The 12,924-nt window shown below is 37.5% G+C and overlaps 1 protein-coding gene across 4 annotated transcripts in view; it reads right to left on the reverse strand.

The window, feature by feature from the left end:
* The window catches only part of Atg14 (autophagy related protein 14), a 49,589-nt gene extending 38,628 nt beyond the window's left edge, over positions 1-10,961 (reverse strand). For 2 of the 4 annotated variants that reach the window (XM_067130572.1, XM_067130574.1), the window contains exon 1: positions 10,699-10,864. In XM_067130572.1, coding sequence (XP_066986673.1) covers positions 10,699-10,725 — 27 coding nt within the window. In that variant the 5' untranslated portion in view covers positions 10,726-10,864. Of the gene's footprint in view, positions 1-10,698 lie in introns of all 4 variants that reach the window. The other 2 variants (XM_067130573.1, XM_067130571.1) reach the window with 2 other exon arrangements.
* Between the last annotated feature and the right edge of the window lie 1,963 nt (positions 10,962-12,924).

A 12,924-nucleotide genomic window follows, 5' to 3' on the forward strand; every position in this document is an offset into this window, starting at 1 on the left:
TAAGGAGAACGATACACGAGTTTTATGTGCAAAGAGAGATGCCTACTCTCGATAAAGTTTTAGATGTGTACAAACAAAAAACTGGTTATAGTGGTTGTAAAGAATCGTTAAGGAGGGTAGTGGTTGAAATTGGTTTCCGTGGAGCTCTGATTAATAGCAAAAAGTATATGATTGAGAGATGTGAAATGGTGTCTTTGAGAACCAAGTTTTTGCGACAGATGCAGTCATTAAGAAACGAGGAATATCGTTCCGTCATTTATCTGGGCGAGACGGAAATTAGACCGAATCCGCCGAAAGGACCAAGCAGGCTGGCCGTATTGCATGCAGGCTCAAGTGATGGGTTTGTCCCCAATGCAGAGTTGATAATTTATGCAAGAGATGAAAACGATTACCATACACAGATGAATGGGGCTATGTTTAAGAAGTGGTTTAGTGAACAACTCATCCCGAATATCCCACAGTCTTCTGTTATTGTGATGAACAATAATATGCCGTATCAATCGGCTCCCATTGAAAAACTACCAACAGAGACTTGTAAAAAACAAGTAATCTGGGAATGGCTAACAGTGAGGGGTGTCAATCCTGGGAAGGAGTTGCTGAAAGGTGAACTTTTAGACTTGGTCAAGCAGCACGAGCGAGATTTCGGAGATGTTTGCGTTGCTAACGAAATTGCAGCTTACTGTGGTCACCAAGTCATTCGAATCCCACCACATCATAACCATTACAATGCCATCGAACTTTTATGGAGGCATATCAAGACCACTATAGCGACGAGAGGACCGCTTAAAATGGAGGAGTTGCTGCCAGTTCTATTGGAAGTTCAAAGTTCAATCACACAAAGAGTTTGGGCAGATGCAGTTTGGAGTGTAGAGCAAATGAGAACAGACGATATGGAAAGAGATATTGCAGCTGACAAATTCATCGATTCTCTTGCATTCCAACTGGAGTCCTCTGACGAAGATTCTGAGTAGTATAAATCTGTTATACTTTATATTTTGTGCATGCATTTATATGTATGTGGATTTGTATCTTTCATTGTGTACACATGACTCCTACGCGGATATGTAGGAAAACCATTTATTTGTTAAATGAATATAGTGCCAAGTAACATTAAACATGAATGGCAGTAATGGTAGTTTTCCTTACCTTAGTGTTGTATATTTAGATATTATTATTCAGAAGATGAATAATTGGATTAATGAAATACATTCATGCAGCCAGAAAGCATTAAACTTCATTATTATCATGAAATAGATTTATTTTAGCAATCCTGTATTTTTTATACCTAATGCTCCTCTAATTTTCATAAACGACATTTCGTCTCGTAGAATTTTTAAAACACTCAAGATCGCATGGGTGAGGCGAGTAAGGAATCCGCGCCAATGCCAAACGTCTCATTGTTTTGAGATTGAAAGTTGACTTGTTAGAGCATGCTCAAGTAAGAATTTTGTAAACATATTGACTGATTTAAAGTTAATATGGAAAACGTTTAACTACACGTTTTTCAGTACAGTCTACCCAGCGTACTTGGTCAAAGTAGGGTCTCTGAAAGATCGATGCCAAATCTACTTTCCTCCTCATGCAAATAAGGCTATCTAAGACTCCCTTTCGATCCTTTAAAAAAAAGGCTTTATTTAAGAAGCACATCCCATTATAACCGAGGGCAGTTTTATGATAATAATATTGTTAGAAATAGAATATGAAAATATTAATTAAGACAAGTGACACACCTTTCCTCACGTGCTGCCTTCCATATCTGCGTTTACCCAAAGGCGATGGCGAAGAAGAAACAATTATAGTTTTGGGTCAGTAGCCTTGGATTAACCCACCCCATTAAAAGACCTCTAGGTCAACACAAGGAACAATGGATATCTCCCCAAAACCAAGCATAGCAAAAAATAATTAAAATTAATAAATACTATGCTTATCATTTAAAAATAAAAAAAATCTGCGCAAAGAGAGAGAGAAAGCATTTCCAATCCACAGAGATTATTATTCAAATGGCATTTGTGCAATCGTGAAACAACTCGACAAGGCGTAAAATGCAAGAAAAACCCAGAGAAAGGGAAGAAAAACTCTGCTGATTAAATAATAATTACTGAACACAGCAGTGAAATTAAAACTGACATTAAAAGTAGGAAGAGAGTCAGTCACCCGGTGATAGTTAATATCTTAAATTTCATTTAATTTATGCACACACAGCTTCATTTATGATAATGACGTTTCTGAAAGAGCTCTGAACTCCGTTATTTACAAGAGAAACAAATACTTCGTTTTTTAAAGAAACAGCGTTGAGTAAATTTTGGTTTTTAATGAATTTTCTTTCTTTGTGTGCTTTAAGAAATAATAGCCACAGTTCTTATAAATAACATCATGATGTGTTCAATGCATCAACATTTAAAATTTGTGTGGTGGTTTGGCAGGAATAGCTTTTCAAACCATTTGATTGTTATCCATACTCTATTTAATATTGGTTGCGTGATTAGATTTTTTCAGTGCCTCTGCTGGTTAAATAAACTACTCATCATTTAGGAGTGAAAGATAAATTACCATTAATTACAGGTGCCCCTTTTTGTTTTTTAAAGTTAAATATTTTAATATTATAAACAGTTTACTTGGCCTATGAGTAAAGATGGCGGTGGGGAGATTTGTTCGCTTTGGCCATCTCTTGGGCTATCCAGACTGCCCAGTGACACTGGTCATATCTTTGTTTTTATGAAAATAAATTCGGTTTGTACTGAAAATATGTTTAGTCATACGCTTTCGATATTACCTTTGAATGAATATTTTTTTTTTATTTCACTTGACAAGGCTCTAACAAGGCAAACCCTATAAAAATGAGGCGTTTGACACGCACGAACTCCTTACTCGCCCCACCATAGTGATCTTAAAGAGCTTGAAAGACTATAGAACCTAAGGACTGGGGTCTGTCGATGGCATTGGGTATGGCAACCGACCACGTGACTACAACAATAACAGCTTGTACCCCGGGGCACTATTCATCCCGTGAAGGTACCCAGGAGACGCCACCAAGTTAATGGGTACTCAAATACCGGGATTAACAATGACCCTCTTTCTTCGCAAGTTGTCGAAGGTCAGCTATATTAATTTTTAAAATTTAAAACACCCCACACGTAGAATCAGAATGTCCCAGCGCCGATGAAATCCAGCAAAAAGATGCTACCAAATTTATGGATAAACGAGGGTCTCGGGAAAGTGAAACAGCGATGCCAAATGTACTCTCCTCTTTGTGGCAACAAGGCGATTGTAGACTCACTTTTGAGTCTATAGTAAAAATACTTTATTTAACACATCTTATAATTGAGGGCAATATAGTAATTAGAATACTTTTAGAAACAGATACAGGTCGAAGGGAAGCTATCCACAATCCGTGAGTTACCTTCGAGAAACGGAAATATGTAACTGTTGTGAGGCGATTAGGGCGCCCATCTTTGACTGACTTCGGTAGTTCATCCATTGATGATTAACATGATGCTCTCTCTCTCTCTCTCTCTCTCTCTCTCTCTCTCTCTCATCAAAATATTGATTCTCTGAGTGTTTACGGAACAAAGCACAAACAAAATCTTATAAGGACTGAGGCCAGGACTGACCTGGAATGGATTAAAATGGTCAAAGAAGGTGAGTGCTGGCTACTGTACTACGGTCGAATAACGACCGACCTTCTTCCGAAAATTTAATTTAGTCTGCTCTATGTTCTAAGTCTATAATTTGTCATTAGAAAATGTCACATTGTTTATTATTATTATCGTTGTTTTGCTGAGCCTTTTAGACTTCACGTTACTCTGTTCTATTTTGCGATATTATGAAGAGCATTTTCTCTTAGCAACATTAGACCTATGTTCGTCTGTTCTCCCCAATATATCTGCGATAATTTCAAAGTTTATTCCGGCATAAGTTCAGTCTTTGTAAATGAGATGCATTTTCCCAACATACTCGTAATTAGATACTACAGAAAGAAGTGCAAGTTATTAACTGACATGGAAGTTGTCACTAATCATGTTATCATTACTAGATCCACAAATATCCTACCATAAAACACGTCTTGGGCAGGGCAGAGTTTCTTTTTTGTATTATAGTTTCAACAACACTTTTCAAAATAGATTTCCTGTTGAATTTCTGGGTATTATTTACCATATCACAGATGAAACAAAATTAAAAAAAAAACATGAAGACTAATTTTGAGACCAAATAGAGAGAGAGAGAGAGAGAGAGAGAGAGAGAGAGAGAGAGAGAGAGAGAGAGAGAGAGCCGGCTATAAAAGAGATGAAAGTGACGTTAGGAAGCTAAGGCGAACACCGGAATATCCTGGGTGGCTGAATAGGTGTTCATACCTATTGAGACACTTAGGGGGTGGGGCGGCGGCAGCGGCAACGTTTTTTTTTTTTCTTTTTTTGCCAAATCTCTCTTGTTAAAATTTTATTTCATTATTAACGGATGATGTAAAGTTCTATAAATGGCTTAATATTTCTGATTATATAGTTTCTTATAATCATCTGTCGGTTTCATAAGTAACCTTGGTACGAATTAACTATACAACCACTTGTTTACAATATGTGGCTCAGTGGCGCTTTAGCCCTAATACTCCAAGCACGCGACCGCAGAGAACGCAACTTACTTCAGTCCACAGAATGACTGTAGTCTTCTTAGTCTTTCCACCGCTGACCATACCCACAGAACAACGAGGTTAATCATCATGGCTGAAAAACGTGTTTATCGGAGGCTTGACAGCCAGTCTAAAGAAATCATTTACAATGTTTTGCAGTATTTCACAATGGAGAAGCGGCAAGGTGCGCCCTTAACACACATTAGCAAATCAGTCCAACGCACAGCCGAGGCAACCAAAATGAGTGAGAGCACTATTTATCGAATTGGCAAAGAGGCAGAAAATGCTGAAAATGGGGTGCCGTTATTTCCAGCAAAAAAGGTGGCAAAACTTGTTCCCAAATTCGATAGCTTTGACAGGTGTGTATTAAGGAGAACAATACACGAGTTTTATGCGCAAGGAGAGATGCCTACTCTCGATAAAGTTTTAGATGTGTACAAACAAAAAACTGGTTACAGTGGTTGTAAAGAATCGTTAAGAAAGGTAGTGGTTGAAATTGGTTTCCGTGAAGCCCTGATTAATAGCAAAACGTATATGATTGAGAGATGTGAAATGGTGTCTTTGAGAACCAAGTTTTTGCGACAGATGCAGTCATTAAGAAACGAGGAAAATCGTTCCGTCATTTATCTGGGCGAGATGGAAATTAGACCGAATCCGCCGACATGGCCAAGCAGGCTGGCCGTATTGAATGCAGGCTCAAGTAATGGGTTTGTCCCCAATGCAGAGTTGATAATTTATGCAAGAGATGAAGACGATTACCATAGACAGATGAATGGGGCTGTGTTTAAGAAGTGGTTTAGTGAACAACTCATCCCGAATATCCCACAGTCTTCTGTTATTGTGATGAACAATAATATGCCGTATCAATCGGCTCCCATTGAAAAACTACCAACAGAGACTTGTAAAAAACAAGCAATCTGGGAATGGCTAACAGTGAGGGGTGTCAATCCTGGGAAGGAGTTGCTGAAAGGTGAACTTTTAGACTTGGTCAAGCAGCACGAGCGAGATTTCGGAGATGTTTGCGTTGCTAACGAAATTGCAGCATACTGTGGTCACCAAGTCATTCGAATCCCACCACATCATAACCATTACAATGCCATCGAACTTTTATGGAAGCATATCAAGACCACTATAGCGACGAGAGGACCGCTTAAAATGGAGGAGTTGCTGCCAGTTCTATTGTTAGTTCAAAGTTCAATCACACAAAGAGTTTGGGCAGATGCAGTTTGGAGTGTAGAGCAAATGAGAACAGACGATATGGAAAGAGATATTGCAGCTGACAAATTCATCGATTCTCTTGCATTCCAACTGGAGTCGTCTGACGAGGATTCCGAGTAGCAGAAATCTGTTATCCTTTATATTTTGTGCATGCTTTTATATGTATGTGAATTTGTATCTTTTATTATGTGCAACATTTGTTTCATGTGCCTCAACATTAAAACCATGTATTTTTTATAATGAATATATTACCAATGAAATGAGCGTCAGAAATGATTGTTTTTCTCACCTTCAAACTAATCGGAAATAAATTCATGAGGTCTGAGAACCAATAGAGAAAATAGACTTGATCAACTTGGTTTTATGATAGAAATTAAAACATCCTACTCGTAGAATCAAAATGTCCGACCAGCGATGAACAATTGCAAAAAGATTTTACAGAAATGTACGGACTACGAGTCCCATTGTGTGTGGTTTTTAAAAGCCAGATGTAATTCTCTCTCTCTCTCTTCATCACGATTTGGATTCTACCCCGATTGTTTTGGGAACTACTGAAAACAAGAAATGGGAATTCCCAAAGAGACCGTTACCGCTATAATAAAGCGGTTTAAAAATTGAGGTTTAGACCAACTGGAAATGGATAAAATGCTTAGAGAAGTTCGACTACTGGTTAATGAGGGCTAAATTTCTTCAGAGCATTGAATTTTTAGTCTGGTTTACGCATCAAGTCATAATTTTGAGACAAAATATGTCAGAGAAAGAGAGAGACAAACGGTCAGAGATCAAAGTTTGGGATAAGACAACAAAGGTGACAGTAACTACAGTATTTCCAAACCTCGTCGTTTTGGACAGGGCCAAGGGTCGGAAGTAGCGCTGCCAAATCAAACGTTGTCAATCAAATTTATTCGGTATTTGAAAGCACTACAGACCTAAAAAATGCTAAAATAAACATTGCCACATATCTTTTTTATCATATTAAAACCTTTCGTAACATTTTACACTGGGTAACGATGTAAACACGGCTTTTGTGCTTAAACGTGGCACTATAATTTTGAGCTCCGTTGCCAGTTCTCTTAAAGGATTCACGTCCAAGCTAAGCTGCCCTTGGGGCATGTAGAGGCCGAATTCGGATTTAGTAAAATAAGATCTTGTCGTATCTTAAAGTCCCAATACCCTAAGGGGATTTACCATGGATTTATTGGAGAGTATGATCAAACCGAGATTACCATTTCTCCTAAGGGTAAAGATTAAAAAAGGAATATGCACGGTCACTTCCAACGAAGTACATTTGTGTACTAAGGCGAACAATATTTGACTTTTATGTGCAAAGAAAAATTACTTCTTTCCCTAATGTTTTAGAAGCGTACAAACGAATCATGGGTTCCAACAGGTGCAATCTCTTAAAGACGATGAATAATAATAATAATAATAACCTTTATTTTAGCTCAGGGATATAAAAGTAGAGACAATATAATACACACAATCTAGATAAACGAGATAAAATTATAAAAATGGTAACTGGCAAATCCACACAGTTGCTGAATCAGTAGTAAAAATAGTAATGATAGTACTAATAGTGAGAATAGTAAAAATATTCAAAACGATAACAATCAAAAACAGATTGCATACAATTAATTTCCAAACAGAGACCTTAGGTGGTTACCCAAGTCAGGCTAAATAAATAAAAAGTGAAAAAGCAGATCTCAATAATAATTACAACATTAATGATAATAATAAAAAATAACCATAATAATAAACATAGTAATGCAATAAAACTACAGCAATAATAATAATAATAATAATAATAATAATAATAACAGATTGTTATAATATATATGTAGGCGAGACAGAAATTAGACCGAATCCACCACAAGGATCAAGTAGGCTGGTCCATACTGCACGCAGCTTCAAGTGACGTGTTGGTCCCCTACGCTGAGCTGATAATTCATGCAACAGATGAATATGATCACCATAGACATGTAATAAGCAATGAGCTTAAGAAATGGTTCGGCGAACAACCTATACCGTATATTCCACAGTCATCTGTTATAGTGATGGACAGCAATATGCATGTCAAGCGGTTCGCACTGAAAAACTACCAATGGTGGCTTGTAAAAAAAAAAACAGGCTACTTGGGAATGGCGGAAAGGGGTGTAAACCCAAGCAAAGAATTACAAAAAGCCGAGCTTTTATACCTGGTGGAGCAGTACAAAAGAGATTCTGAAAATGATTGCGTTATCAATAAAATTGCAGCACACTGTGGGCACAAAATCATTCTAATTCCATCGCATCACAATCATTACAATGCCATCGAACTTGTGTGGACGGGAATCAAAAAGGCTATAGCAGTGAGAGGACCTATGCGCGGCTTTGCATTTTTTCATGTGTAAAATAAACTATGCTGAATTAAAGGTGCAGGTTTTTGACATATAGCCTATTAATGGGCAACAGTTAACGGCTTACTCCCAGTGGCTGCTTGTAGCCTATTCCTCTCGTGAAGGCTCCCACGAGCTGGACCTCTTGACGCAGCAACAACGCTTGTGTTTTCATTTAGTGTTCAAAGCTTGGTCAGTTAACCTCTCTCTCTCTCTCTCTCTCTCTCTCTCTCTCTCTCTCTCTCTCTCTCTCTCTCTCTCTCTCTTACAAGTAGAATCAAAATGCCTCCACAGCAATGAAAAATACCCAAAGGAAAAATGCCACAGAAATTTATGGACTCAGTGGTCACAAGATTCACATTAGGGTTTTTATATTATATTTCATATGTATATATATATATATATATATATATATATATATATATATATATATATATATATATATATATATATATATATATAGTCTCACAGGAACACAGATAAAAGTTGTTTAGCTAGAAAATAAGTAGATGAAATGTCCCGGCACCTTTCTTTCTCTCTCTCTCTCTCTCTCTTTCTCTAGTTTCATAAAACCTGGCTTCTTCTCAGTGTTTACGGAACTAAAAAGCAAGAAATGAGAAATCCCAAAGAATGGTTACTGCTTAAATAAAACGGTTTAAGAATAACTGAGGATGGACTGATTGGGAATGTACAGTGGGCAAGAAGTTGGGATTAACATTAATCAGAGAAGAGCGACTGTAGGCTACAGCAGCTGTGATGAGGACCGAATATCTATTGTGATATAAATTTACAATCTGTCCTATAATTCTCACGTGTATGTGTTTCGCCATCTAAAAGCCTGTTTTATTTTTCATGTGATATGACTGTGCAACCTCCCGCGCATTTAAAAAGCATTTAGAAATCAAATACATTGCTGGAAACTTGGAAGTAAATAAAAAAAATATTACTTGAGGGACGTATTTTCATACAATGTAAATGCACCTTAAATACATTTTTCACTAGCACTTAAAGTCAACGCTTATATCAGTGCACTTGAATATTAAGACAAAGGAGGCTATTTCTCAAATTGTCAAGAGATACGTTTTGCTCCGCGTCATGAATAGTAGAGAGCTCTTCCTGCCGTCTCTGGCTGATCCCCAGTGGCCTTGTTTTGGAGGAACCCTGGGGCAGGATACTTAGACCCACGTTCGCATACGGTCAAGGAGAGGATCCGAAATAAGGGAGATACGGTAGTTTGTAACGGACATTCGTTCCTGCCTTGGTTTCATAAATCAGAAATAGACCTATTAAAATATTGTAGACCAAAAAAAGAAAACAACTTCTGCTTGGTTTGGATTAATGGTCAGGTGACACTATATAATTGTCAGCCGGTATGTTTCAAAATATATTTATCTCTTTGATTATGGTGTTTAAGTACAATGTGACTTTCACGTGTTTTTTTTTTCATAGCTAAAATTGTGATTTTTCATGACAACTTTTTCCATTGACCCAGACAACATCTGATCAGTGAATCTGACTGAATTCTGACCCCGGCTGTCTGCCAACGCCTGCTGCCTCTCCAAACAAACAACTCGCTGATAGATCTATGTTATCTATTGTTTTTAAAAACCCTTCCCGCTTCTTTTTTAATTTCCATCGGACCTTGGCTAAATAAAATCACTGCAGTGTGTCCCAGTTTTCTCTATATAAAGAATAAAGTTGCTATCTAATGGAGTACCGTCTTTGATTTTATTGCTACGGTAAATGAAATGGGGCTCGGGACAACCAGTGCTATTGTCTACCGCGTCCTGATTCGGAAAATGGCGGTGATTCTGCTCTGGCTGGGAAAGTGTAAAGTCTGCATCCATTTAAAAAAATATATATATATATTTTTGGGGCGATTATCAGAAATGCCACTAAACTATAACTATTACTGTATGTAATTGCGAGCAGTGGATTCTAGATAAAGGAATCGTGGACTTTAGACAAACTACAGTTCGAGACCATTTGACGAAACTGAATACTGAAACTGAGTCCTTTGTTTTGATCTCAAGTTCCGTATAAATGTGGTGCTTTTGAAACTGGAGCGAGCACCAACTACCACGTTTCGAGCATGCCGTTTTTTTTTTTTTTTTTGTTTTGGTGTTCAACCTCAACTCTCTCTCTCTCTCTCTCTCTCTCTCTCTCTCTCTCTCTCTCTCTCTCTCTCAAATTATACATATAAATGAGCTCGCTCGCCGAAACATATTCATGCGTACAGGAAACAGGAAATAGATATAATGATTGTAAGCTGCAGATAATAAAACAAAGAAAATAAACGATACCAAACGAGTTGGTCAGTTAAATTAAATCATGAATTGTACGAAAAATAATAATAATAATAATAATAATAATAATAATAATAATAATAATAACGGTTACGTACACAAAACATACAAATCAATTACCAAATGCAAGCTGATCTAGTAGTCAACCAGGTAATGAATGGGTAGACCTACTCACCCAAATTTGGTCTTTCAACGAATCCATGATGGCGATGACAGTCGAAAAAAAACTCCTCCAAACGAAGACTCCAAATTTTTAGGGGAGGTCCTCCACTCCACCTCCGGTCCGTGAGTCAATTTTCGCCCTGGCAGTCGGCAGTCGCCCTACCGCTGCTTCCTATACTTTTGACTGCCGTCTGTGACGGTGTGACCTTTCTTAGGAGTCAGTCGCAGCTTGCTGCTTTGAAACGAAAGCGCCGTAAGGCTGAATTTACATAGACTAACGAATGTCTCGGTGGCCCTTAAGCCCGATTTTGCCTCTGAAAGACAAGTGTGAATCTCCATCCGGAGGGTTCGATTGACCAGAGGCATGGTTCTTTTCTTTGTAATTTGTTTCGATGAAATAACACGCACGGACATTATATATATACTGTCTATATATATATATATATATATATATATATATATATATATATATATATATATATATATATATATATATATATATATATATATATACAGTTCATACATACATATACATATGCTTGTGAGGGAAATCTCTTGCACGTAAATGCAGGGAGAATCGGATGCTTTATTTTAAAACATACGGTTCTTCCTGCATTTAAATGTAAGAGAATTCCCTCGCAAGTAGTGAGATCATCCATAGTCTCTGAATAAGGGTTTCGATTCCAGCAAATTCATAGATACAAAAACATACTTGTATGAGAGAGAGAGAGAGAGAGAGAGAGAGAGAGAGAGAGAGAGAGAGGGTTCAGTAAAGATGATTCAAAACAAGGGCCCATTAAGAGATTAAGAGACAACGAGAGCAAAGGGTCACCGTTACTGGTTCCAAAGTCTTGGTCTAAAGATTTGACTGGTCTAGTCAAGGGGGGAATAAGCTCGCACGCCTCCTCTGGACAAAGAAAAAATACATTTACTCAAATAAATGAAAACGTGTGTTGAGTTTGGTAAGACAGGTTATAAAGCTACATCCATGATCAAAAATGAATAAAGTAAGATGGGTAATAGAAAAGGATAGAAGCTAGACGGAGTTATATTAACAGCTTTATTGAAAAGGACAGTTCATGAATTACTGTGCATACAGCAAGCAAAAGATGACTGCAGCCATTAGAGTGAAAGAAAAAGATGTTGAAATAATGAATAAAACTAATCTAAATAAAACTCCACGTTTCTGCAGCTTATTTTACTTTCGTTATTGAAAAAAGAGGAGCTTGGGTGCTGTAATCCTCAGGTCAAAACGGCCATGTTGTTCTTCGATATTTGTTGGATTCATAGTTGGCCTCAATCTCTGCTCACCGAGCCGTTTCTTACTCTCCCCGCGACCCAACAACAGTTTAAGATAACTCATATATACAGGTATATATATATATATATATATATATATATATGGTTTCAATAAATATTTCGTTCATAATCCCATTTATGATCCTAGTATGTTTGTTCCATAATCAAACAGGCCTACATGAAATTTGTTCCAGTTTCCCCTGCATTAAATTACTGCACTTTTAATTTCGTACATATGTGAATTAAATTCTTTAGGCTTTTTAATTTCAATAGTTGCTTTGGTTTAATCAATTTTCGTTCTCCTTTCATTTTTTGTCTTAAAAAACACTGTACCTGTTTGTCTGTCATTTTCACCAGGGTGGTTTTTGGCTTACATTGCCCTGGGCCTTGCCCTGAGGCAGCCAACAAGTGTTAGGAGGCTCTTGTTGTTAATTTAGATTATAGGCCAGTCTTTGTGCTTGGCACGGGCTCTTACTCTACCTATAGGCCTTGATAGGAGGATGTGAGCACTGATGTGAGTCTCTAGACTCTATACTACCAACAGGACGGCTAGACCCAAGGAGGTTAGATTAGTTCGTAAACATGAGGTGGTGGGTGCTGCCTGTTGAGGTTCAAGACAGAAGGAAATAAGGGACATTTTTGTATCTTCTAGAGTATAGAGATATATTTTTTATTTATTTATCTCTCTCTCTCTCTCTCTCTCTCTCTCTCTCTCTCTCTCTCTCTCTCTCTCTCTCTCTCTCTCTCTCTCTCTCACTGTTCATGCTTGACTAAACCATACTGACCAGTACTGTTCTTGTTATAATTTATTCTCAATTTTGCCTCCAAAATGTTATTAGGAAATCTACAGTATATCAGAGAAGATACCAGATTAGTTGGTCTATTATTAAATTTGTAGTGGGGATGCGATGGCGGGAAACTCATAAGCGACGAGATGATA

Source organism: Macrobrachium rosenbergii, chromosome 28 (assembly GCF_040412425.1).
Source record: "Macrobrachium rosenbergii isolate ZJJX-2024 chromosome 28, ASM4041242v1, whole genome shotgun sequence".
Lineage (NCBI taxonomy): Eukaryota > Metazoa > Arthropoda > Malacostraca > Decapoda > Palaemonidae > Macrobrachium > Macrobrachium rosenbergii.